At 42.2% G+C, this 26,964-nt stretch overlaps 1 protein-coding gene across 2 annotated transcripts in view; it reads right to left on the reverse strand.

Annotated features, from left to right (window-relative positions):
* Nucleotides 1–241: 241 nt before the first annotated feature.
* The window catches only part of SPTA1 (spectrin alpha, erythrocytic 1), a 56,885-nt gene continuing 30,162 nt past the window's right edge, over nt 242–26,964 (reverse strand). Inside the window, exons 23-52 of one of the 2 annotated variants that reach the window (XM_074349651.1) lie at nt 26,406–26,592; nt 25,207–25,308; nt 24,130–24,221; nt 23,086–23,230; nt 22,130–22,311; nt 21,494–21,593; nt 21,182–21,379; nt 20,252–20,395; nt 19,605–19,708; nt 18,990–19,152; nt 18,590–18,721; nt 17,797–17,934; nt 17,509–17,613; nt 16,276–16,484; nt 14,960–15,080; nt 14,224–14,345; nt 12,778–12,910; nt 12,135–12,233; nt 11,235–11,397; nt 10,569–10,645; nt 9,974–10,183; nt 7,705–8,001; nt 6,774–6,886; nt 5,578–5,595; nt 5,050–5,101; nt 3,703–3,890; nt 2,763–2,816; nt 2,226–2,372; nt 1,305–1,449; nt 242–513 (exon numbers count right to left, since the gene is read on the reverse strand). In XM_074349651.1, coding sequence (XP_074205752.1) covers nt 388–513; nt 1,305–1,449; nt 2,226–2,372; nt 2,763–2,816; nt 3,703–3,890; nt 5,050–5,101; nt 5,578–5,595; nt 6,774–6,886; nt 7,705–8,001; nt 9,974–10,183; nt 10,569–10,645; nt 11,235–11,397; nt 12,135–12,233; nt 12,778–12,910; nt 14,224–14,345; nt 14,960–15,080; nt 16,276–16,484; nt 17,509–17,613; nt 17,797–17,934; nt 18,590–18,721; nt 18,990–19,152; nt 19,605–19,708; nt 20,252–20,395; nt 21,182–21,379; nt 21,494–21,593; nt 22,130–22,311; nt 23,086–23,230; nt 24,130–24,221; nt 25,207–25,308; nt 26,406–26,592 — 4,066 coding nt within the window. In that variant the 3' untranslated portion in view covers nt 242–387. The remainder of the gene's footprint in view (nt 514–1,304; nt 1,450–2,225; nt 2,373–2,762; nt 2,817–3,702; nt 3,891–5,049; nt 5,102–5,577; nt 5,596–6,773; nt 6,887–7,704; nt 8,002–9,973; nt 10,184–10,568; nt 10,646–11,234; nt 11,398–12,134; nt 12,234–12,777; nt 12,911–14,223; nt 14,346–14,959; nt 15,081–16,275; nt 16,485–17,508; nt 17,614–17,796; nt 17,935–18,589; nt 18,722–18,989; nt 19,153–19,604; nt 19,709–20,251; nt 20,396–21,181; nt 21,380–21,493; nt 21,594–22,129; nt 22,312–23,085; nt 23,231–24,129; nt 24,222–25,206; nt 25,309–26,405; nt 26,593–26,964) is intronic. The other variant, XM_074349652.1, reaches the window with a different exon arrangement.

Here is a 26,964-nt window from a genome sequence, read left to right on the forward strand (position 1 = left end):
GAGTCAGTAACATTTGACTTCACATTGCCCTATTAAAAAAGAAGAATGTCAAAAATTCGTTTTTAAAAAAGGAAATACTTTATTCTACAATCAGAACAAAACAAAATAATAAAGATGTGTAGAACCCAACAAATAAAAATCAAGACCTTGCTTAACACTCCTCAGCAGTGATGAGTTACATACAAAGTAAACCCATCTTCTCCAACTCTGTTAATGCCTTTATCTCCCAAGCTTGCAATTTTTTCAGGTCCTGCAATAAATGCAACACACACACACACACACACACACACAAGACTGTCTTCCCACCCTCCATACTTGCCTGTCTCCTTCATCCCCCGGTACTTCCCACAACACCAAGATTCTCTACGACCCAAGAAAAGCTGCTTATCAGTTGCCAAAATAAGAATTGGTGAAGCCAATATAATCGTAGCCATCAGGGTAGCTTTGGCCCTGTGGGTCCACATACTGCTGCATATGTGAGGTACAGAATGACACTTGTTCTGGGGTTAGGGCCTGAAACATGAAAAAAAAAAAAGATGCAGTAAAAAGATGTAGTAATAGGGATTCAAAATAGCTGGCTCCAACAGGGGCTTCCAATATGCCCTAAACCCAGGAAGTGGAGAGACTCTCGAAGAAGAAGACAGCCCTGGTCCTATCATGTGCTTTTCTCATGAATCTATAATAATGTCTTTTTGCAGGGAGGGGGAGAGGATTAGCAGATACAAACTGCCATACATAAAATAGATAAACAACAAGATCCTACTATATAGCACAGGGAACCATATTCAATACCCTGTAATAAACTGTAATGGAAAAGAAAAGAATATCTATATGTATGTATAATTGAATCGCTTTGCTGTACACTAGAAACTAACACAGCATTGTGAATCAACTATACTTCAATAAAATTTTTTTCTAAATCTACCATTTCTAATGTATAAGACCAACTCATCTCTTCAACTCAGTTCTTACTGAAGAGTCCCCTCTTACACTGACTGCACAATTTATCCCATCCCCTAAATTTGGTTTATTAAATAAACAGGATAAAATAATGGCCTTAAAACCCAAGTAGCATGTGTGGGGTTAACACTGATAGTCATCAGAGATTGACTGCGGATTTTAGCGCTGGGTCCAGACAACATGAGGTAGCGACCAAAACAAATGATATCTAGTGCATGACAACATCTTACACAAAAAATGGTGGCGGGGAGGATAGTTGCCTGCAGGAGGCAGCCAGGCCTGAGATGAGCAAAATCTAGATTGCGATGAGAGCATAATGAGGTTGGAGGCAACGGGGATCTGACCTGCTCCATGTCCTCTTCGGTGATATAGGCCTTGTCCTCTGCCAGGGCTTGGAAAGCATCCTCTATTTCATCCCTGGACTTGATGTTCTCTGACTCCTTGTTGATCAGGAAGTCTCTGTAGTCCTTCCAGAAGACATAGCCCTTCCTGTAGGAGAAATAGATCAGGAACTGTGTCCTCTTGAGACAAAGAGGAAGGCAGGCTTCTTTCCCACCCTACTCAGTATCTCAGAGACAGAGGGAAGCTGGGCTCTCCAAGTGCTCTTCTGTCTCAGCTCTCTGAGCCTAAGGGCTGTGAGCTCTCTTTGGCCCTCCTCCTCATGCCCTCACAGCCAAATAAAAGGTTTCTTAAGTGCCAGTTTCTGTTTCCACACGGGTCATCCAGCCTGACTCTCTGCGTAGGATTTGGGAATTTCACACTAGCCGCAGTCTCTAGGTATCTCAAGCTCTTCAAACCGAACTGAAGACCTCTGTTTCTGGTCGTCTTTGGTCCCTGGTACTAGAGAAGATTAGTGCCTTATAGTAACCTAGTCCCTCTATGACTGCTGCAGCCTCACAGGCGCACGGCGGCCCCATCCGGGGAGCTGGCCTCCGAATGATCCACGTCTCCTTAGGACCTCCCACAAGGGAAGGAGTTCTTCTCTCAAGTTCCATTCTCAGAACCAGCTGAAATTCACAGGTCAAAATAAAACAGGAATTGAACAAAAGGCAGAGCTGGTGCCTGAGTTGGAGTTAGTGCCATGGACTTCTGAGCTAATCCTAAAAGGGCACCAGAAGCTGCCTGATTCATTTGCGGTAGTCTGTATCTTCCCACTCTCCAGATGAGTTAATTTCATGTTCTATAGATCATTTTACTTCCTGTGCTTGTCGCCGCCACCCAAGCCCCATTCCCTGCTGTGGTCTGGCTCTTGGTCTTCCTCCTACCTCCAAGGATCAACGGCATCCAGAAATTTCTCAAACTGGGGCTCAGGTTCACCCTCCTCCACCATGGGCAAGAAGTAATTGAGCCCTCTCAGGCAGGACCGGAAATCTTTGTGGCTCAAGCGACCTGTCAGATTCTCATCAAAGTGCCTAAAGAGAAAACAACATTTTCCCAAGTTCGATGGGAATCAGATTAAAAAGGAAGAGAATAGCTTTTGTTGTATCAGCTGGGGCTTTAGTAACATGTCATAACATTATCAGAGGACAGAGTGGGGAGGTGGCCTGTGTTTCTGCACCTTTTTTTTTAACCTAACGATTGGAGGGAAAAGCATAAAATGTAGAATATGAAATAAATGTATTTCTTAAGGTTCAGGAATCTCATAGACCTACTAAAAGCCATAGCTTGAAGCTAAATAACATATTTAGATCTTTATTTAAGATCCTACTAAGCCACATTGAGGGAAAAAATGTGGTTATTTGGAGATTCCTTCTGAATTGTCTTGAAAACAAACACCTGATCAATTATGAAGTTATACTCACTCAAAGGTGGTTCTAAACTCCTCTAGTGTCTCCTCACTCACACCACTGGTGTATCTGAAAGGAAAAACAAAAATTAACCAATGAAATAAAACAGAGAAATAGCAGAAGATATGCCACTTGAAGCAGAAATTTTAGTGACTATTATGCTAGTCAAGTCATCTAAATCAGGGGTTGGCAAACTGTGGCCCATGGGCCAAAACCAGTCAATCACTCACTTTTTTATAAGCAACAAACTGAGAATGGTTTTTACATTTTTAGATGATTGAAAATAATAATAAGAATGTTTCCTTAAATATTAAAAATTACATGAAATTCAAATTTCCATGCCCATAAATACATTTGGGGGGATATGTCTGTGCTCATTCATTTATAAATTATCAATAGCTGCTTTCTCTTCACAACAGCAGAGCTGGGTAGTGAAACCAGAGGCTCCATGGCTCACAAAGTCTACAATATTTACCACAAGGATCTTTACATTAAAAAATTTGCCAATCTCTGATCTAGATAATTAAGGATGCCAAAAACTATGGCTACCAAGGCTACTTTTGATGTAAGTAATTTACTTAGGAAAAAAAGAAGTCTTCTCTTCTGCTCTATATTGAATATTTCTTGCATTCTAGACATCTCAGAGGGAATTTGACAAAAGGGAATGCTTTCTGAAGAGATCACATAAGATGATGAATAGACTGAGAAATGGGAGATGAGTAGACTCAGGGATGGGAGCACTGTCTCTCAGTTTACAATAGACTCCCAAATTAAGAGAAATAGTCATTCTGAGGGTCAGTAAAGAGAGAGAATGTTGGTTCTGGAGATGGAGAGATACTCTATCATTGAAGCAACTCTTGTATCCAGTGCCCCAAACTTTAGCCCTTGGAGTCACGTTCCTAACGCCTGACACCACCCACACCTTTCCCCAGCCCTGGCTGCAGATTCTCAATACTTGGCTTGGATCTGTTCTTCCAGATTGTGTTGCATTTGCATTCCGAGCTGGTAGAGCTGTTCCCATTGCTGAGCTAGCTCAATGGTGCTGTATTTAATGTCCAAGACCAGAGCCTCTTCTAAGTTGTCCCTCAGTTCCTCAATCGTGGTCAGCTGATGCTTCCTTGCCTCGATCTCCTCCTGCTTCCTCTGAAAAAGGACAGAGAAGAGAGGCAGTCATCCAGAGTCCCAGAGCCAAGCCTAGGGATGATACAGAAGATGAGAAGCTGATGGGTTCATATTTCCTTTAATTGCTCCTTTTCAATTACTTTCAGGAATTTTCCTGCCCTCTATAAAAAATGAACTACTCAGGAAAACAGGAGCGGAAGAAGAAGTGTCATCTCTGTGTTCCTCATTTACGAAGTGGTGGGAAGGTTAAGTGATACGGCCTCTGCCTCTCTGGTAACCTGCAACATGTAAATCTAAGGGTTAGCAGTTATATGCAGCAAATGGGGAGGATCCATGCATCATCAGCTCCCAGTGATCTACATCGTGAATTAGCTACACTATTGATTGTGGGTGAGTTTCTCAGGCCCACTTAAATCTCCCAGCATTCCCTCTTTAGTCTCCTTCATCGGGTTGGACAGACTTCCACAAGAAGCTTCTGTCACCCAGGCACACTGTACGCCGAACGCCAGCATTTAGGCCGTGCTTTTTCAACGGGGGAGTATTTTTCCTTAGAAAGGGGAGCAGTGAATTGGTTGTGATGATGGAGGTGGGTGTGAAAACATATTAGATACCACAACGGCTTATGGCCCTTCAAAAATCAATCCTACCTGACAACATCTTTTTAGCGTTCAGTTCTCTCACTTGGAAGAAATTAAATTGAATTAATTAAATTTTTCTCCTGGGTGGTGGTGGTGGGGGGGGCGACAATGAAAATAAGGTGAAGAAAACTTGTTTGAGCCCACTGCTTCACTCAATTGTTAAGAGACAATCTAAATTCAGTTTTATTATCTTACTGCATCAAACAACAGAAATCTGACAATGTTGCATGTGGTGCGTCAGGAGCTTTTGCGTTTGTTCCCTGACTTAATCATTACAATAACTCTATAATGTAGATATTATTGATTCCATTGTAAAGATACAGAAATTGAAGTTGAGATTTAAGCAATCACCCATGTCCATGAAGTCGTGGCCGATGGTTAGAATGCAAACTGTTGCCAGGGCTGGCACCAAAACCTGAGGTTTTTTAATTTCAGGCCAGAGAATTTACCTAAATGTATCACCAGAGTTTCTGTGAGGTGGCTTTTCTTGCATTCCTTGTAATTCTGGCAATATTCAGAGCTAATGAGGAAACATTACTTACTATATTTTCTTCCAGTTGGGATTCCAGAGTTTCTGTTTCTTTCAGCAAAGATCTAGTTAAGAACCAGAGGAAAACATTACTCATAGTATCAGAGGTCGATATTCTACACTCACAGACCAGCTCAAAGCCTGACCAGCTCAAAGCCTCTACACTTCTAAGTTCTTCTTCCAAGTTATACGGCCTTTCAGAAATGAATTTTCACAACATCCAATTTTCACAAAACCAAACCCTTCTGTTTACTGGCAGCCTTGCTGGACAGATGAGAAAGAAAATAAGGCTGCCCGGTTCTTTTCCACCTACAAGAAGATTTCCATACTCCCCTCAAATATACCCTTAACCTAATGTAGGCAAGACTCCGCCTAGCGGGCAGAGAGCCAGAATGATACACACATTGCTTCCCCTCCTACCCCACATTTTATTTAGGCACCATCAGATTGCAATGGGATACAGATGCTCAGTGCTAAGTCCCCCTTAACTAAATCTTCCAGAATGTATAACAAAACAAACAGGACAACACAAAATACTGACCTATCCAGAAAATAAGCCCTGAACATGGACATCCGACACATGAAGCAGAAGAGAAAAGGGAAATCACGTGTTAGGATGGATTACTTCAATGATCTTCTTTTGTTAGATTTATGATACATTCTAAATTCTCTATAGCCAGAAAGTATGAACCTGTTCCACCCACTGTTCCCAAAGTGACCCCCACACCGTGAAGCGCAGAGTCTTCTGTGCAGCTCTTTGCTTTAAGATGAAGAGTTCAGGGGTTGGGTGATAAGCTCAGTGTTGGGCACCTGCTGCCAGTGGATGAGGGACCAACACCAGAGGCAGAGGACAATGAACTGTGTGTCCTCCACCTTCTGCCAGATGGGCTTTTATTTTAAGCCATGATACAAGGTTTCCTTTTGTTCATTGTCTGATTTATCCTTGTCAGTGGGTTTGTAGGAACAATATGGATCATGGATTGTCTAAACCAACACTGTAACTCTCAAAACTCCATCATTTTGACTGACCTGCTGAATAGTCTCCCAACTTTAACCATTTATTCATTTATTACACCCTCTAAGTCTCTTCTTTTCCAGGTCATTTGCCCCAGAAGATGTGACAATGTGATTTTCAGGTATAGAATATTTTGCACTTAATAAAAGCAATTAGCATACATTATCTCACTTGATTCTCATCACAGCTTTAGGAGTCAGGAAACATAATAGTCTGCTGTGAGGTATTCACAGAGTACTCTGCCCTGGTTGTGCCAATAAATACACATGTGACCTTGAGCAATTCAATTTATGTACTGAATTTCTTTCCACGCCTGGAAACAGAGGTAATAAGATCAGCTCTGTGCACTTTTCAAGGTTGCTTTGAAAGTTAAGTGAGGTAATGGATATAGAACTACTTTGTAAAGGACAAAGGGGAATGCGAACATAAGGGGTTGTTATTTTGGGGCTGTAATTATGGACTAGAGGAAAAGAAACTGAGAGTATCAAGGAGAGAATACAGAATGGGCAATGGGATGAAATTCTCATTTTTCAATTTGCAATGATTGATTTAGAGTACAGTCAATTCCAAATGTAGGGCACAGGCAGGATATGGTGATTTCAGGAGAGCACAAATACCGTGAGTTCTCCCCGCTCCCCTCGGATATGTATCTCTTCCCTATAGTGAAAGGGATGTGGGGTTGTGGGGCTTAGGAATCAGAGTTTGGGGGCATCACAGCACACCTGGTCTCCAAGATCCAATCATGGAAGGCACTGGCATTCTGTTCAAATTCCTGGCACATTTCAAAGTTCTTGACCTGTCTTTCCTCTTCCTTTTGCAGCTCCTGCTCCCTTTCCTAAAATCCCAAATCACAGATAGTAGGGTGCACACTGAAGATCTTTCTTTGCAGAAAAACAACTAGTTCCTAAGGTCACTTGCACATCTCCCCTCTCCCAAATCTAACATATCTTCCAGAAGTATTGCCTATGTGTTCATGTTTCTTCCAGCCCACCTCTCCTCATCTCCCAAAGGTGAAGGAAGCTCATGCAACCTGCCTTAAGTACTTGCAGGTATTACCAAGCCCCGTACCAAACAAGCTAGCAATAAAGACAAACCGTTCCTCTTCTCAATTATTTTTCCAGGTGAAATTTCATTTAAATGAACATAAAAGTAGCTTTAAAGGAAAAGGTAATAAGAGTTGCTATCTAAAACTGGTGATTTTATAGTGAAATTTTTCTTTGTAAACTTTTTAATATTTTCCATGAGCATTATTATAGACAGACAGAAATTAAATACACACACATTAAAAGGCACTTTTGGAGGTGTGTATAAAATAGAGAATGCCTTGGAGTATACAGACTGTAAAGATTTGTACAAGCTTCATGAACTTTTCATAATCCATTTTTAGAGCCACCTCCTGGAGCTTGTGTTCGAGTCCCTGAATCACCACTCAACATCCAGAAGCATCAGACTGTCTAAACGATGGGGCTGGGGGGTATACCTATTATGAACATACTTTCAAATTTTTCTTAGATTGTCCTGGTTCATGACTGCTGTCGCAATATAATTATTAATAGAGATGCTTTACTTCTGAAAAGCCCCCAAACTTGGGTAATAAATGACATGATCATGCTCACTATAGCCAAAGGAAATCTCTGCTCTGCCCCGAGTTACCTTGACAACATCAGATAGGCGCTTCCAGATCCTTTCTAGCACCTCCATCCTTAACCAGGTATAGGGGCTGGAAGGCACATTTAAGGCCTTAATCTGCTGGTCTAGATCGAGTAAATAGTTGAAGTCTGCTTGGGCCCTTGCCAAGGAGTCCAAGAAGGCCTCATGGTCCATCTGCAGCTGCCGAATCTCAATCAGGGAGACACAGTGCACAGGCTCCGACAGGTCCTCTTCGGTGTTCTCGCACCAGTTGTTGAAAGCTGAAGCCTTGTTTGCAAATTCCATGAATAGATCCTCCACCTATAGATTTGGGGGAAAAAAAGGCACCTCCATCTTTCTTGATAAAGCTTATCAGCAGAAAGAAAGACTGAGGATTAAAAAAATGACTGTCTTCAAATATTTTCAGGATCAACACTCCAGGAAAGCAGAACTAAAATAAATGGAGATGGATACACATGTGAGTTCAAGGTACGGTGTGATCCTAGCATTTTCTCTTTTTGTACCATTGGTCAAGGCTCCCTACAAATGAGGAGGTGGGACGGCGTCTAGGATTATTTTAGCTGTAAGATTCTAAACACGGCAGGGGTAGTTTTCAATGATACGATTTCAAGACTTCTTGTTCTGTAGTCTGCGCTCCAAGTCTACTTGGCACATGTTATACATGTAAGAAAAAGTTTCAAATGAATGAATGGATAAACGATTGAATAAAAAAAAATCATTTGTAGGACAGGCATTTTTTTCTATCTCTCCTGTGATTTTCTGCAGACCACACCTCTCTGATGTCTCTTTGTATATACTGAGTTCACTTCCTACCCTCCTTCTAAACCTCGATCAGGGCTCATCTCATGCTTGAAGCTCCTGCTTAAACCCATTTCTTCCCCTCTAACCTGTACCCTTATCCCTGCGATACTCCCCGGAGTTATTCATATGCTCTGAATGGCTCTGAATGTTTGAATGAGAGAAACAGCATGGATGGCTCCAAACAGTAGGTAGTGAAAAACTGGTTTGGATTTAAAACACATCATACATTTTGGGTCAGCAGATTGTATTTTCAAAGACATTTACATTATACAAATATGAAGATCGGCTTTCCTCACCAAACATAAGGGCTACAGAGGAGAAAACTGACCCAAATGAAAGGGAGATTACAAAGGCAGCACACCATTACATCGTCCCTGCACTCACACCAGCGATCTATACACTCAAATAGACCAGCACAGAGGAAGCTAATAGGGAAGGCATGAAAACTGATAAATCACTTCATATTATTTTCATAATATTATGGATCGACTGAATAGTTTCTGAAGATTTCATAATCAGAAAATAAAGTGAAATTCTTTGCAGTTTGAAAGTTAAGCAAAATAAAATCAGAAAGTGTAGTATCTTCCTATGGAGAATGTGTGTGTATATGTGCATATAAAGTTGCCCATTAATTGCTCTAATTTTTCACTTAAGGTTCATTTTCTGTAGGTTCCATGTCTTCCAGTAGAGTAGAAATTAATTAAGGGTCCAGACTGGTTTTCATTTGTGTGTTTCCTAGTTCACCTAACTCCCTACCTTAACCTGTTGCCAGGCACGACACTTCCAATGGTCTTAAAAGTATTCAGTAATTTCACTGACTATCCTGACTTCCTTTATTTTTAATATTTTCATCATCAATATCATAGCAGCCACCACTAGAAAGAACCTTTTAATAACTTATATCCATATAGAACATAGTGGTTTATATTCCATTTTCAGATCCATTATCTTTTAATAGTAATAAGATAGAGCAAGAGATGGTGGTGATATTCCCCTATTTCATGAATGGAGAAAGCAAGGTTCAGAGATGTGAAGTGACATATACAAGCTCTCCCAATGAGGAAAGATGAGAACATCAGTTATACTTGTCTAATGTTCCCTTTACTGGGTTAGAAAAAAAAAAAAAAAACCAACACAAGGTCATCCTTGACTCCTAATGCCAGTACTAGTTCTTCCAAACTCTAAGACCATCTATCCCTCGTCTCACCTGCCTCTCTCCATTATATATGCCTGGCTTCCATCATCAGTCAGCAGGATTACTGACAAATCAGTCAAAAGAGAAAAAAAAACCAAACACTTCCTATCAGTCTAAAAAATGAATTATTTCATGCTGAAGAATGTCTTCCTGATCCTTTGCAATGTCCTCACTCAAATGTCTACAGCTAAACACGGTTTCTAGTATCTATTTCTGGATTTCATGGCTGAGGTACAGATAATTGAGAGCTGATTGTGGTTCATTTTTTTTTTTTACCTTCTGTAGGAGCCGCTGTTTCTCCAGCAATTTCTGCCTGTGGGCTGCACAGGCTTCCAGCAGCTGTTCCCAGCGCCTCTGCAGGGCAGCATGACGCTCCTCGATGGCTTTGGCCTGGCTGTGCTCAGCAGCCACCAGCTGGTCCTTTAGGTCAGTTATCTCAGAAAGTCTCTCTTGCTGGAAACTCTGCAGACTGGCATGCAGTGTGTCCTGAGAAAGACCCACAGAGAAGCTGTGAACAGAAACATAGCGCAGATTCCAAGGGCTCCTTCACACCTGGGTTCCACCAGTCTTTCATCATGGACAAGGTAAGATCTCGGTAAGAGTTTAGAATGATGACCAAGGAAAAGGAAATAAGACTTAGAGACTTCAGTGAACATTTGGGATTGGGATTATGGTTAAATTCCAGTGAGTGTATGTTTTAAAATTGGATTTTAGACTAGGTGCAAAATTAATGTTAAGGGAATACTAGAGCATGACATGATATTCCAAATCAAAACTAAATCCTTCTTACAGTTCACATCCTTTCTAAGACTCTTTTACATCACTTATTAGACCCCACAGGTGCCTATCAACAAGGCAACCCTGCTCTCACCTGCTTTGCCAGGAGCTTGAGGAAGGCAGCGAGGTCTTCACCATTACCATTGGTCTTCAGGCTTGTTTCTTTCTCAGCTGGAGAGCAAAGATAATTAATAAGAAGGAGAAGATAGTTGGTCTTGCATCAGGCTTGGTAAGGAGAAAAGGAATATTTACTAGAGGACGCAAGAGAGCCTCCTGACTCACAAAGTCGGTGATTCATTGGAAAACGGGGGCAGTGGGGACCAATGAATTGTCTTCCTAGATTTATGCAGGATAAAACTGACTGAAACAGATCTGGAGCCAAGAGGACTTCTGAGTGCTTCACAGAGCGAAGAAAAACTTCAGATTGGACGTAAATTATAAGTAAATCAAACACACAGCTTATGTCCTAGAATGTTTTGCCATTATGGCCCAATCTTTCTGAATAACACATGTAAAATCACCAATCCGCTCTCTAACCCAGAAGATGTCTTCTGGAATTACAGTACTTAGACATCCCCTCAGCATGTTTGCACACGCATGGGTGTAATTATAATTGTGTCCAGACAGGGGTACAGTGCATGATGAAGGATGTCTTTTCCTCCCATGGTAAGCGACAGAGCCCCAGGATCCATTCTAAAAATGGAATTTACCAGCATTTCTCAAACTCAAAGACCAAGACCCTGGCCCTCCCATGTCATACCTATCCATGCCTCAACCAGGTCAGCCTTCCAGTTGAACTGCTGAAAGTCATAATCATCTTTCAGTTGTAACTTCCAAGCAGCTATTGCCTTGGCCAGAGAAGCGATCTTGTCATTCAGAGCCTCTATCTTAGTTGAAATCTCCTCCTTGTGCTGACTTTCCTCCTGCAACACCACGGTTGAAAGGAGGAGAGAGAAAGATACACTAAGGAGGGTCCAGAGCCAGAAATGTAAATTTTTAAGTACTATTAAAAAGCTCTCATCTCTCTCATTCCAAAAAAATAGCTACTCCCTTCTATGTCTAGTGAAATTATTCTATTATTCATCTATGCCTCAGATGACTATTTCCACCCCAGCGTTTGGACAATCTTCTCATGTTTGTCCACATAAGTGTGATCTTCTTGGTTGGCATAAGATATAAAAGGTAGAGTCATCTCTGGTTAGGGTTCCTTGTATAGCATTTAGATCACTGAGGCTTTGTTAAAACAAGCATTTATTTTTTAAAAAAAGAATGATTCTCAAATTACAAAGAGGTTTCCTTGTGGTCTTCATCTCTAGAGGCTTACAAAGAAATTTCTTCACATTCTTACAATACTCTAGGACCAAAGCAAGTCATTTATAAGATATTTTAAAATCCCATATTATTCATAGGATGAGATTTAGTGTCAATAAATGATTTTTTAATCTGAAAAGTGTACCTATAAGAATTTGAACAAAACACTTCCAGAAAACAGCAATTAAATAGATAATTATTTGCTGAGAATGATAACAATAACCAAAAGACAGCTGAGAAGAGGTTATTAAAGTTCCATGTATGATTTTAGCACTACCCATGATTCTATATTCAGGCTAATCCCTTTATGAAAATACTTTTTTGACCTGGAGTTCCTAGAGAAGCTCACCTTACTCAAGATGTCTCTTCCTTGAGCACAGACATTTTGCACTCGGATCTCATGGACAGCAAAGTCATTTTCCAAAGCTTGGAGCTTCTTTAGAGAGCTCTGTGTAAATGAGTCAAGCTCTGTGTAAATGAATCAAAAGATTCAAGACAAGACAACCTGTCCCACACACATTCTGATTCCCTTTGATGCCATTCACTAGGGATGATTCAAAGAAATGGGCAGACTCGATGAGTGTTCATTTCTCCCTGCACAGCTCTACCAAATTCCTCCCCCCAAACTGGCCACTTGCCAGAAAGGCAAAATCACCAGAAAAAGAACCAAAGGAAGACAAGTGACATTGTTTGTAACTTATCATGTGACTTTAAACTTTTCTGGATTTTGGAATGAGTATTGATCAAGGTAATACATAAGAATTTCTCCATATTGAAATTTATATAATTCTAGGAAACATTCCATCTAGCAGAAAAATATTAAGTATCAAGAACATTTTATACTAAGAACTGACCTGAACATCTTTTTCCACCAGGAAAAAGATTCTAATTCTAATTTTACAGGTGAAAATGCTGAGAAACATTTCTCTACTTCAGAAAAGATTTCAAAGTTAAAGAGAAAAAAAAGTTGATCCATTCAGCCTGTGACTCACCTGAACAGCAGCCAAAGTGTCTACAGAATCCCCTCGGGCAACCATAGCTTCCTTTTCACTGATCCAAGCTTCCTCCTCCTCAGCAGTCACCATAAATTCCAAGTACTCTAAGGACTCTCCCAACCGAAGTCCTCTGTAACAGGAAAGTAAACCCCAAAAAAGATAGCAGTGGGAGTGTGGGAGGGTAGCACAGCCTTACAAGGCAGCCACAGTTCATCTGGACCAGAGAACAATCTGATATGTGCCTACTGGTCAGCAAGGATAATCTCCTGTGAAAAGGAAAAGAGCTTGAAACCAAGCAGGACCCCGTGGGGCCTTCCCAGGGACAGATGCCTTCACCCCCACCCCGTGTCCCCTGCCTGTTGATAGTAGAGAAAATTTAGCCTCCTAAGCCTTCCCCAAGTTCCAAAGGGCAAATTTCACCAGAGAAGTGAGAAAATGCAGAGACAAAGGAAAGCAATCAAGCAAGACAAAATAATAATAGTTTACCCATAAAATTAAGTCAAGAATCTTAGTTCCTGCTCAAGGGCTACAGATAACATCCTAAGCCACATCCTTGAGTTGTTTTTACAGAGACCAGACTCCCAGACTGGTTGGAGGCAGAAAACGGATCATTCCAAAATGCCACCCTCTTAGCTCACTATCAACCAATCAGAAGAATGTCCACGAGCTGATCAGGCACCCTGCCACACTCTCCCTCACCTCGCCTTGGCCCTGTCATAAACACTGTGCTTTCCTTCACCAGAACCTGATGTGAATAGAATGACTTTGCCACACATCAGGTGACTGGAAACCAAAGTTTGGTTCAGTAACAACATTTGCCCCAGAAGTTCAGTTTTGTGGCATCATCTGCTGTTTGGAAGGGGAGGGGAAACTTGTGCAAACAGAAGTACCAAGACCTCAGAGATGGAGGATAACAGCCAGGAAGCAGAGTCTCTTTCTGCTCTGAGCATTGCAAAGTGCTCCACCACACCACAAAGTGCTAAAGTTCCCTGGAATAAAGTCCCAGGAGGAAATGCCTTCCTTCTGCCACCAAGTATGGAATTATAGGCAGAAATTATTCTATTCCTTATATTACTATATGGTTTTAATTGGGTACGTGGTTATATAGGAAAAATATTTCTTCATTCTTTTATTACTAAGCGATGCACATAATGTTAAAACTGGGGAGATGTATAAAGTAAAACATGTGGGGAACAAGCTAGTTTAAAGGATAACATATGTAGGGCAACCATGATAGAAGACAGCTGCAAGTAAATGCCAGACTAGAAGTGTACTCGGAACACAGAGGCAGTGGTCATTTCTGCCTGGGGCAAGTGGTTTCCCCATGGAAAGTCTTCATGGAAGACTTGAGAGAAATGCTAAGAAAGCACTTAAGTATCTTCTCAATACCAACCCAATACCTGCAATCCAAGAAGAGAATTGGATCTCTTATCCCCAACTCACCGAGCCTTGGCCAACTCTTTGAGCTGCTTCCAGTGTTGAATCAACTGATCCTGCCGCTCCTGGATCTCCTCTCGCCCCACAACATCCTTGTCTCTCAGCCTCTCTGCCATATCCAGCACATTCTGAAGAACACACCCACTCTGTATCACATTACCCCACAATCTCTCCCCAATTATCCATAGCTCCCTTGCAAAGCATCTATCCCTTCCCAGCCTCCAGATCATTTGTAAACTCCATGGTACTTGAGGTGGTCCTGACACTCCTGGGAGAATGAAGAAAGCTGCAACAAGACCTAGCATGCTAAACTTCCCCAAGTATTTGAACAAATACCTCGGCACTTGCATAAGGCTACACTCCGTGACCCGCATTATGCATTATTCATGGTCACAGGGTGACTCTATTCCCAAGCCAGGCTCAGGGTTGTCATCTTTCCATACGGCTCAGCTCACGTGCAGCTTTTCCAGATGTCCCAACCTGCATCCTAACTGTCAACGACTGGGCCTTGGACTGTTAAAAGTGCTCCTTCCAGGGAAGTGCCTGGGTTTCTATGCAGAATTCTTCTATTCATAGGGAACAAAGTGTGGAGGAGAACACTAGTGGACTCTGTGACAAACTCTCCATGCGATCTTGGCGTGACACCTTCACATCTTGTAGCCCCCACCTGTTTATCCATAACATGAAAGAGTGCTATTAGATGATCTCTGTCTCTTCAGGTTTCATGTTCTACTGTTCCCACCTGGATGGCAGGTTCATGTGCCACCAACTCCCCTTCTAGGTGTTTGTGCTTCTGCAGTAAATTCTGAGCCCGCTGTAGATCGCTCCCATAGTCCTGGGATCCCGCTTGTAACAACTTCTCCCTGCGACCAAGGAGGAGAGCAGAAAATTTAGACTTTAGACATCTGAAGTCATCCTAAAACAATGTTTTTTTTAAAGAGTGTACGTGTGGCTGGAGGTGGGGTGGTGGTAAATTCTGGAACACTCTGTGTCAGTAATCACAAAGTTAATTAGCGGGAGAGGATTCCAGCAAAATACTTGACTTATGCCAATGTAAATGAAAATAACATACTGAGCTCCACCATACACACAGCTGTAACAACCTCCCCATTAGTCCCTTTGCCTGTCTCCCTGTGTATCTTCACTTTGCTCAAGAACTTACAATAAATGTGAACTTTCAAAAAATGTGAAAATTACACACACACACACACACATACATATACAAACATATATACATATACAACCTTCACGGCTTTTGTTATTTTTGCCTGTGAACGTCAGTAGTGAATTTAGGTAGCATGGGTAAAAAGAGCTGATATTACAGGAGTCATGGCAGTTGGATTGGCTCTGCGCGTAAAATGTTTAAACATCACCACGAGGCGTGGTAAGGGACTGTGCAGACAAGATTACATCATCTTGCTATTTCTAAAAAAGTCATACTTGTTGCCCTTTGCACATTTCTTTCCTGAAATTCATTAATTACTAGTAAGAATCAGCAGGTTTGTAGAAGAGGACCATGATGAGGCAGGGTAAATAGGAAACAGGACGAATCATTTAATTTGCTAAGATTTTCCTAATCATATTTTTTACAACAAAAGTAGAATTAGTAATAATACCATAGCAGGTACTGTGTAACATTTCCGGCCAGTGTCAAGGTCAGTGGCATGTTAGAAACACTGGTTACAGAAAGAATCATGGCAACGGTCTCATCAGTCCAGAAGCTGTAAGCGCTCGGCTGTCTTATTCAGAATGAGTATTAACACATTCTGCGCACTATCTAAAACAAACATACATGGTTTCTTGATTTTCTTCCCAGAGTGTATGTGAACTCCTCCCCACTCCCCCCATGCCTGTCTCCGTCTGTCTGCATACAGTGGAAAAATTGGGGAAAAAAATAAAACCCATGTTCATTTTAGGATAAGGCAGATATGATTAAGAAGAAATACAAACTGCAAGAAACAGATACATATTGAACTTCAGCATCAAATGAGAACATGTTTGGTAGTGTTCTGTCTGTTTTCCTGGATTATCCATGTGCGGCGAGCTGGCAGCACGTACTCTATCCAGGCTTTCTCATCGTCTAGGTCCTGGAAGAGCTGAGACAAGGCTTGGGCCTCTTTCAGTTTCTCATGGTGTCCCGCTGCCAATTTCTGGACCGCCAGGAAGCGCTCGTTGACATTGTCCCTTTTCTCCACAATCTGGTCAGTATTGAAAGTCCCGCTAGAGATCAGATCAGCAGCCAACGCGTTCAGGTCCTCCAGTGCATCCTGGAAAGCCCAAGTGTTCTCCGTGAATAGCACAGTACAGGTGTTAAGTAGACCCTGGACTTTAACCACCACTGGTTTAGGTTCAAAGATGGGGTTTTGAAGACAATGAATTTGACTTTTAACTGAGTTTGGATAAGAGCAAGACCGGAGGCAATCTGGACAGCATGGCTATATTATTCCAACTATACATTTAGCCTTCTGACGGTTTTGCCTATATTTTCTTTTCCTCCCCATCTAGAAAATAAGACCTTGGTGAACAAACACTGTGCCTCTAAACAGAACTATCTTCTTCACCGTGCTGAACTTGACACAGTTTGACTGATACTGAAATATTGAAGAGAAGCTACTCTATTGGTCACGTTCTTCGGCTGGTCACATCCAGAACACATCCAGCCTCTTCTGTGTCTATTTTCATTCTAACTCTGCCCCCTAGTGATGTGACAGGGAATACCATCAAGTCATGAAACTGAATTTAGAAAGCCTTTGACTTCTTACTCTTTCTGAGGGTATCTATGTTGCCAAATAAAAGTGACAATATAAAATTCTCCAGTGTGGAGTTAACACCTGTCTGAATGTCTATCACAGTTTCCGGGACACATCTGCTTGATACTAGGATACAGGAGGAATTCTCCATAGAATTGTCAGCGTGTATATATAATTCAATTCCATTGCACGTGTCCCCATTTGATTTTTTTTTCAGTAGTTCTGTAAAATAAACTTCCATGTTCTTTCAAAGACCGGATCAAATATTTATATGCATATATGCATGGATCATAAGAAAGTTGTTAAGTCAGTTTTTAGGATCCACTTCCTGGAGTCTTAGAATCTATAGTTTAATGCTAATTGGTTAACAATGACTGTTGTAACAACTCTGCAGCCCGCGCATTTGACCTGGTTATGATGCCTTCTGGCTGAGAACGCTACGTTCAGTTCTGCAACGCTGTGTTCTCAAATGGAGTCCTAAGACAGGAGAGAGACAAGTCACAGACATTTCCATCCATCCTGGGAGTCCAGCGCCGCTTACCTTTCGGGCCGACATCTCTGTTTCCAATAGCTGGTGCTGATTGAGTAAGTTTCCTACCAAAGCCAAATCCCTAACCTGATCCCTCAGGGACAGCAGTCTCTCTACCTGAAAATGGGAGGGATAAACAATAAAACTGCAGGTGAAAACTGTCTTTAAGGAGAACAAGATTAGCAACTATGCCCCCAAACTTTTCCAAAGAAGAGTCAGGAAATTGTTGATGCAAAACTATCTTTATCTGATAAGTATGTATTAGTGTCCCCCTCCTCCACCATTTCCAGGTGTAATTACCTCTGAGAGCCAGAACTCAAGGTCCCGCACGCCTGTGTTAAACCTCTGCTGGCGACTAGCTTCTCTGAGCTTCTGTCCTTTGTCCGCTGTCTTCTCAAGCAAATCATTCCAGTGTTTCTTCAACTCTTCTACTTGACCCTAACCCCCCCCAAATCGAGGGACTGTTATGGTGTTTAGGGTCCTGTGACAACTTAAAAAGATAACGTAAGGAGGCTCTGGAGTCAGGAACTAGTAGTCAAAACCCGCCAGTACTCGAACGTCATACATTTAATTTTTATTTTTTATCGGAGGAGGTGATTAGGTTCATTTATTTATTTATTTTAATGGAGGTGCTGGGATCAAACCCAGGACCTCACGTATGCTAAGCATGTGCTCTACCACTATGCCCTCCCCCACCCCCGAATGCCATACATTTTAAACTAGTTATGCTTAATCTGGGAAAGCAGCAGGAGGTGTTAGAAGAAAAGTGTGACAAAAGGACCCTGGGCTGATTCCAGAAGCTGATGCCTAAATGCCAAAACTGCTGGCAGCAGGGATAGAAAATATAAAGCAATGCTGATAACACATAAGGATTAAGTCTAAAGTTTTCTGGGAGTTCTAGGCGCTGAGTATGATGGGAGTGATGAGGTCTGAGCATCACTGGTTTCCTCCTCCTTTGTGCAAAAATCAAGGGGAAGACTATTAACCACAGAGCACAGTCCACATCCCTTTACATGGAAACACTGAAAGAGGGTAAAAGATTTCTTTTCATGTGCCTCTGTAGCCCGAAGCCCATCCTAAGCAGAACCCCTACCTTCACGGTCTCTTCATTGCCATCGCATGCCCTCCTCTCAATCAGAGCGTTCCCCGAGTTGATGACTCTTTCCACCTGTTCTTCTTGGCCGTGGACCTCTTTTTCAAAGGTCTGGTGCTTCAGATATTTTATCTGAAGGGAAAGCAGAAACTAAATTACCACCTAATTTAGGAAGCCAGATAAGATAAATTCTACTTGAAAGGAAGAATTACTGTTTCTGTCATAACCAAGTGACGATGACTTCTGAAGAACCCTACTCCTTCACAGACTCAGAAGTCCCTGAAGGCAGGGACAGTGGTCTGAACGGTAAGGGAGTGTTCCGTGTTGCGAGACAACCATTCACCCAACAATCTGGGTACGCTGCAGCTGCAGTTTCCCAACATTCTTGTTTTGAGCTTGCCTGAATGTTGGTGGGGTCTTTGTAGGATTCATCACAGGCTATGGGCAGCATCTCCCGGATCCATTCTTCCTGGTCCTCAAGGTCACAGTAGAATTGTTTTAGGTCAGCACAGTCTTTAAGTTTCATTTGCTCAGCAATCAGCAGTTCTTTCAGAGCCTTCCATCTGGAAAATGGGGCTAGATCACTCTCTGCACTCTACCCTTCCACCAACCCCTGACGCCATCTCCCCAAATCTTCCCATCTGCCAACTTGAGATTTCTCCTCAAATTATTTATGTATTTATAAGTCATATATACAAACATAGTTATATATTATTTAGTTATGTATTTTATTATATATTACATATTGTATATTATTATATATTTATATGTTTTATAACATTGTCTCATTATTTTCAGATATGAAAATACAGTGATTAAGCCAGATCATGGGTAAGGTACCTTACAAGTGTTTCATTCTGTGAATCTAGATCAGAACATTTCCCAAGTTGTCAAGATAGTTTTAAGCATTTAGAAATGAGAAGAACTCAGAATGTTACCCCCACCCTCAATGCTAGCAAAGAGGTCACTTTGCTATGTCTTCCTAGAGCTCCCCAAATGATTGCTCAGGCCTGACCTGTCCAGTACGCGCTGGAGTCGAGCAGCAATCTCTTCCTTGGCATAGTGGTCATTATCTAGGAGCCGTTCAGCAAAAAGTTCTAGTCCAGTGATCTTGTTTTCCTAGACAAAGGAAAGAGGAGAAGCCCAGATGCCCGGGAAATTAGCCCCTTGGTGCCATCCCAGACTCCCTCCTAGAAAAGGACAGCGGTATCCTTTGTGACTTCAAAAGGAGAACAAAACCAAGGCCAAAAGGTAAATGCCTTAAAGGAAGGTGGGTCTTAACCCGACAAGAGGAGAAACGCCAATGGCGATATGAGGATGGTCTACTTGGGTGGTACCGAGCTTCCGGTGGAACGGACACTTCCCACGGCCACTGTAGAGAGTGACTCCCGCATCGGATGGGACGTTGGACAGGATATAAAATAGTTTCTAATTCTAAAAGTCAGGTTTTAAAAGCTGGATTTAAGGTAAAAAAGCCCAGTGTCACGTGTGACTTGGCTAAGACTGAGCCACAGTCCTACCTCAGAGTTTTCTGTAAAAAGCAAATGGAAATTAAAATACTTACATATCACAAAACCACATACATGTGTAGAATTTCTGTTAATAGTATTAATAATCAGTATTAATAGTTATTGTTGGAACTGTTGTATTAGTCGTTATTACCTGGGTAGTAACTGCTTTGTCCAAATCGTCACGTTTCTTTATCAACGCCTCCAAAGTGTCTAAGGAACTGTTGTCACCTGACCTCAGGTCATCCTCACGTGCCGCCATCCAGCTCTCAGCCTGATCACAGCTCCTTCGGAACAACTATGGGGAATAAAGTTCAATGTATGTGGTGTACTCATTCCAGGTAAACAGGGGGAAGCTCTCACCCCGTCCTATGACATTGCTGTAAGGGATCCTATCAAGGGTGCTAATATTCTTCCAAGAAACATCCATGCCATGAATCTTAGCTATGCTGGAACGTCTACTCTCCCTTGAAAACACGTTTTACATTTTCATATAAGCTATACTCCATTCTTTGGGCACCGTTTACCATATCCTTTACATGGTGAATACTGATCAGTTATTTCTTTAATACTCTGGTAAACACTGCCTTTCAGAGTAGCCTGTGATCCTCATTCCCTTCCCTCAAAAGCATTAATCACTCCCTTTTCTATAGCCTCAAAACACTTGTACGTTTCATTTTATTAATAATCATCTTATTGTACTAGAATGATCTGCCTACATGTCTAATTTCACTACAGGAAAAAGGACACTATCATATTAACTTCTGTTTTCCCAGGGCTGTGCACCCAAGTAGCTTCTCAATAAACAATCGGTCAAATTCTCTATCAGTAAATAAGTTATAATCACCCCCATTTCATACTCCCATGCTCTGGGATTGACCCTCATTTTGTTTGGCTTTTTTAACAAAGGTTAGAGCAAAGAACATCACCATGATCAGTCTACAAAGCAGACAACACAATGTCAGATACTCAAGAGATGCCCTCAGGCTTACTGCATGGAAGTCTCGTGAAGCGGACACCTGTATGAACCATGTAAAATTGCACAGAAGAACCAGAATGTCTAACAACCGGGAATTTTCAGCACCTGCAACTCCAGACATTGATCTAGCATCTTCTTGCGTTGTTCCCAAGCTTCCTCCAACTCATCTCTCCCTAGTATGACAGCTTGAAGCTTTTCTTTAATTTCAGGGCTGCCACGGTGCCCACTGCTTATAAGTTCTCTACCTAAGTCTGCTAGGGCCTGGAACGTGGGAACCTTGGCGTCCAGGTCAGCACGATGGGCCTGTGGGAAAAAGGGGGACAAGACTGGTGAGGCCAATGACATCTCACCAAAGTTGCAAAATCTGGGAAGGCTGTGAGGTCATGTGATCGGTGGCTATGGCTTTTATAGCCATACCTGGTGTTGCTCTATCAAGATCTCTGTGCCAGTTAAATCCTCGGCCAGCTCCTGTGATAATACCATGTCGCGAATGTCACTGATCCAATTTTCTAGGTCCCTGGAGAAATAGGCATATTGAGATTGAGACCAAAACTGTGCAGCTTGCAGTGGTCTATCCTTGGGCTTTGTCCTCTCTAGAAAACATTTCAGATCAACACTTTCTATCTGGTTTACACGCTTTACTGATCTTAGGTTTGTGGTGCACACTGTCTAACTTAATAATACCAGCCCCTTGCATTTGAAAATTTCTTCACATATATTATCTCTTTCAATTCTTGCAATAATTCTGTGTAGAATCCTCAGAATTCTTTCCTTTCCATTAGGAGTTAAGGAAGTTGGTCTAGAGAATGCAAGTGATTAGCCCATGTGTCAAACCTACAAGCAGACCCTGGAACTAGACCCTGGAATCCTGAACTGGTACATAGTCCACAACCTGAAAATGTTGTGCTTTACTGAAGGTACAATCTGGATGTAGAGGTACCCTCCAAAGCCAGCAGTGAAGAGCACGCGTACCCAGATTTCCCCTACAAGTTCCGCTCATGGGCTGGACATGGAAATTGCCCACCTGGTAGAAGTCTGCCTTTAGAGCTTTACCTGGCCTGGCTGAGGAACTGGTAGAATTTTTGGGCCTCCTGTAGGTTCTCCTTACGACCCTCTAAATGTGCCAACAAGTTGTCCCAGGCTTCGTTCAGCTCCATCCGCTGCCTCTGCAGGTCATCAGCAGCATCTGGGTGGTACTCACTGAGCTGCTCTGCTCTCTCCTCGAGTGTGGCCACCTGGGGAGGTGCAAGGGCTCTGACAATTAGCCTAGAGTCACACTTGAATCCTAGCAAAGGAAGCGTTCTGAGCCCTGGTGATGCTCCTTCCTGACACAGACATGGGTGAGGTACAAGAGCATCTTTCTACTTCATAAAATAATGCCAACCCTTTGGTACACATAAGTCCCTGAAGTAGTCAGACTTGACACAACCATGCATCTTTTTGAGGGTGGTCAGTGACTCTGTTGGTTGGTGGCAAGCATCTGCTTTTTAATGTGAAGGTCTTCCCAGTATAAACATTTCTTTGCTGCTTTTTGCTCCGCATGATCATGCAAAATGTATGATGCCTCTGATTTATTCCAGAGTGTCACCCGGCAAGCTCTAGAGTTCATTTGTTGGTCAGAGTAGGATTAAGCTCCTTCAGTTCCTTGCTAAGGAAGCTCTGCACCATACTCAGGCACGGGCCTGGCTGTCCTAAATGGGGCCACTTTCGAGTTATCTTAGGCTGCTGGCCTCCGACTAACTTCTGTAAGTTCTGGTCACTTGGAACCCACTAAAGAGGTACTTGGCTAGTAGGAGGCTTACTTCTAACATGTTTTCCTTCCATGTTATTGGCCCTGGGACATGACTTTTTAGTGGACTTGCCTTAGGGACAGAGTTAAAGAGCAGGATGGATGGAGCAAGATAAAGAGAACTGTAAGAATAAGGGCCTGGAAAGTAAAACCAAAGGGGTTATTAATAAGTATATACGTGAAGAGGGAAGCATTGGAAAAGCTTGAGAGCACGTCTCACCTTCTCCCCCAGGGGTATAAGGCCTCTCGTAAAGCCCTCATGCTGTCGCAGAAGGGCCTGCACACTGAACAGGTCCGAGCCAGGATCAGCAGCCCTGAGCGCCTGGCACTTCTCCTCAATCTGCTCCTTTGCGTCATCTGCATCCCTGGTGCAAGGGAAGCCAGAGTTTAGGAACAATAATGTATGCTGGAGGCAGACTGGCTGGGCGCACAGGAAGCCCTCAGAACCCGTCACCATCACCATCCTCCTTTGTAAGATGTTAGAACTTAGGCTCGTTGAATCTTTACAACAATACTTGAGGCCTGGTTACTATTAGCAGTCCCATTTCACATATGCGACAACTGAAGTTTAGAGACGCTAAGTATTTCCCAAAAAAAAGGAAGTTTAGTATTTTACTACTGTCAAATGGTGAAACCTAGATTTGAAGCAGGTGGTCTGATGGCAAAACCACGTGCTTAACTGTTCTATTTCATGGCTTTCCATCATCAGCCGTTCTAAATGACCAGACCTGTCTGCATGTCAGGGTTCCCTTCTCTGAATATTCAAAGATACATTTATGCACAGGAAAGGTATACAATTTTCATTCTGTTTGTTCATTTGTTCCTTTTGCTGACTTTTGTTTTGTTCAGTTGTGTGTGTGTGTTTCTTAGTATAGACACAGATTTAGAAATCAGACAAAAATTGTTGAGTCAACAGTTAAGAGTCAATGTGATGTCCCTGGCCCTCTACCATCTACTTCTAGTTCAGAAATATATTGGCTTATACCTCTCATTTCAACTTCAAGCTTCATTATTTACTGGCAAAACATATGTAGCCTGTTAATTATGGACCAGGGCCCAAGGCTAGGCACTAAAAAATTGAAGCTGGCTGTCTGGGAGTAGCCATGTGCTAAGCAAGGCCTCTACTACTGAAACACCTGATTTCCTCTTATCTCTATCCCAGAAAGAAGGGTTAAACTAAATAGCTCTGGCAGTTAGAATTGGCAGAATTGAGGTTTTGATTGGTTTCTAGAGCAGCACTGCTTCTTAGGGTTAAAATTCTCACCTGTGAAATAGCTGGACGGCACGGTTCTTGTCCAGCTCCTCGCCCTGTTCCTCTGCCAGCCTCTGCAGGGACCCCCAGCGGGTATTCAACTCCTACAAGAGGCAGATGTAGACTTAGCAAGGGAGCTAACTCAGTGGTGTCTGAAGACTAGACGGGGCTTACATCATGGCTGTTTTCACGTTATCTCCTTTAGAAATTGCACAAGGTTCTTTCTGTCTTGGATAGCTTGAGCTTGGGCCTCATTTATGCTAACGCAGTTAAGAAAAGAGTTGCTTTCCTTCCCAAACTGAGGGTCCAGAGTAAAATCATCAACCCTAGAGCAACAACTGATGTTGGCCAACATGGAGATTACGTAACAGCCCCTGGAAAATAAGTGGAAAATGTTGCCTTGGTAGTTAGAAGCTATTACCTTTCTCAGTAAGAAATATACCTTTCTACATCCTGAAATGACAAAACCAAGTAGTCTCTTAGAGCCCTATTTTCTGTAGGGAAGACTGTTCCTGTGGGCGTTCCTTCTCACTCTTACCCCATGGCGATCATCGCACAAAGAGGCAGAGAATTCACCCTCACTGGTTTATGACAATCCAGAGAGCTGGACTAGACTTTCCATTAATGTTCATGAGAACTTTTAGGGAAACACAGGTCCAAATCTGAATCAGGTCTAAAATACCTACCCACCCCCCAAGCTCTACTTACCTATATTCTTCTTTCATCAGATTTTATCAGAGCCTATCTCTTCCAGTAAGCCTTCTTAACTGACCACTTCCCCATTATCATATCTCCATTATCTGCATTTTCTTTGTATTTGTGTATTTGAGCACTGAATTTCTTGTGGTGCTGGGGAAGAGGGAGGTGAGTATGTGTGCCAATCAAGGATTTCGAATCAGTTAAAATGCATACATGGATGGACAGTTTGGACCCTTGCCTTTGACCTCTCCTGTCGCCAGCTCCACACTGCTATTAACTTCTGCATGTTCTAGCTGATCTGCAGAATATGAAGTTTAATATTTTTAAATGAAATGAAGGCTCCCAAAACTCAACCTGGTAGTGAGAAGGAATGGAAGGAGCCTTAGTTACCTGATGCATTTGAGCACCTCTTGGTGTCAGAAGCTCTTCAGATAGAAGATCATCAGCCACCTTGTTGATATCCCTCAGCCAAGGCTCATTGGTCTTCAAATCCTGGGTGATGAAACGTATCCAAAGCAGTATAAATCCCCTTCTTAAGAATCTTTCACCCTTTCCTGCTCAGCTCTGCCCCGACTTGGCTACAGATTAAAATACATTGCAAACCACGCTTGTAATACACAGTAAGCAGCCCTCCTCCCATCTGCCACAGAAAAGAGTACATTTAGTCTCCTCGACACCCAGAGGCTATCAAAAATTTTGTCAGGAAAGCTGTTATTTATCTGTAATATGGAACACATTAATTTTCTTGGATTTCTCAAAAATCTCTCCCTGGATTAAATTACACCATCAGAGAGGTCTATCCCTGAGCCATATAATAGTCTTTACTACCCATACAAACTTCTCCACCTTATGTAGAATTTCATTGAGTTGCAATCTGTTTACATATGTTGTAAGAAACAGGGAACGCATCACCATGTCTTTGGTGACGTTACTGTTTATTTCACTATATGGTGGGCTTTCAATGATATAGACTTATATATGTCTCTATATACTTACACATATATATATACACACATACATACACACCTATTTATCTGTCTACTATAGCTTTGAATTCAATGTGTAAGGAAGATATCATATGAAAAAGAAAGGAAGGAAAGAAGGAGTTTATATTCATTGCTAGTCAAGGTAAGAGAATGAATCTGAGAGAATAAAGGAGAATGGAAAGGTTTCAGGTAGGAGAAACTTTTAGAAATTGTCAACTGCAAAGTCATGTTGTTCTTCCCACCTTTTCGCCCCAACTTCTGCCCCATAATTAGTCCTTACACAGAGTCCCACAGCACCCCATGTCAGCCTGGGCATCAGACATACAGGACAGTACAGGATAACTTGTGAAGATTCAGGGAGACCAACAGGACGTGGGAGCGGCAGGGACTGACTGCAGCCTGCAAAGTTAGGGGGACGAGTTTCTCTGCGTTTCTCTTTCACCTACAATACCCGGAGAAAGATTTGAAATGTGGAACTCTCACTAGCTTTGGGGAGGATATTTAGCAAACATGGAATTAAGGAGTCAGGAGGAGATATGAGATAAAAGGAAACAATGATGACCCTCAAAAACCTGTCGAGAGGAGAAGGTTCCTCTTTCTCACCGTTTGGAACTCTTCAAACTTTTTCTGCAGCTCCGAAACATCATCCCATTCCACCCCGGTGTTTTCTGCTTTTTTCTCTCGGATCCAGCCCAGCATGTCTCCTGCCTCATAGGCCAGCAAAAACTCATTGTAACATTGCAATAAACGACGTCTGCGTTCTTCTGCCCGATCAAGGAGGGACCGGTACCTGGGTGGAGAGATGAAGAGAATGGGAAATGTGGAATAAGAAGAGTAGAGGGAGGGTGATAAAGGGAGAGAACGAAAGGGACAAGGAGGAGAGGGAGGGAAAATCCAAAGAACAGTAAAGGAGAGGAGGGAGTAAAGATGGAAAGAAGACAGCATTGAGAGCAGAGAGACAAACGCACTGTTGCATTTAAAAACAATAAAAATGTCAATGCTCCAGTAGTGGGACTGACAGCATCCCTTCCTCATCCTATAGAAGTGAAAATTTCTACACTCCTGTGGACAACTGGATATGAAATAACCTGGTAAAGTAAACAAAATTCACATGGAAGTCTGAAGACCTTTTGATAACCTTGAAAGAGTGCTGGGTAGGGAG

Source organism: Camelus bactrianus, chromosome 21 (genome assembly GCF_048773025.1).
Source record: "Camelus bactrianus isolate YW-2024 breed Bactrian camel chromosome 21, ASM4877302v1, whole genome shotgun sequence".
Classification (NCBI taxonomy): Eukaryota; Metazoa; Chordata; class Mammalia; order Artiodactyla; family Camelidae; genus Camelus; species Camelus bactrianus.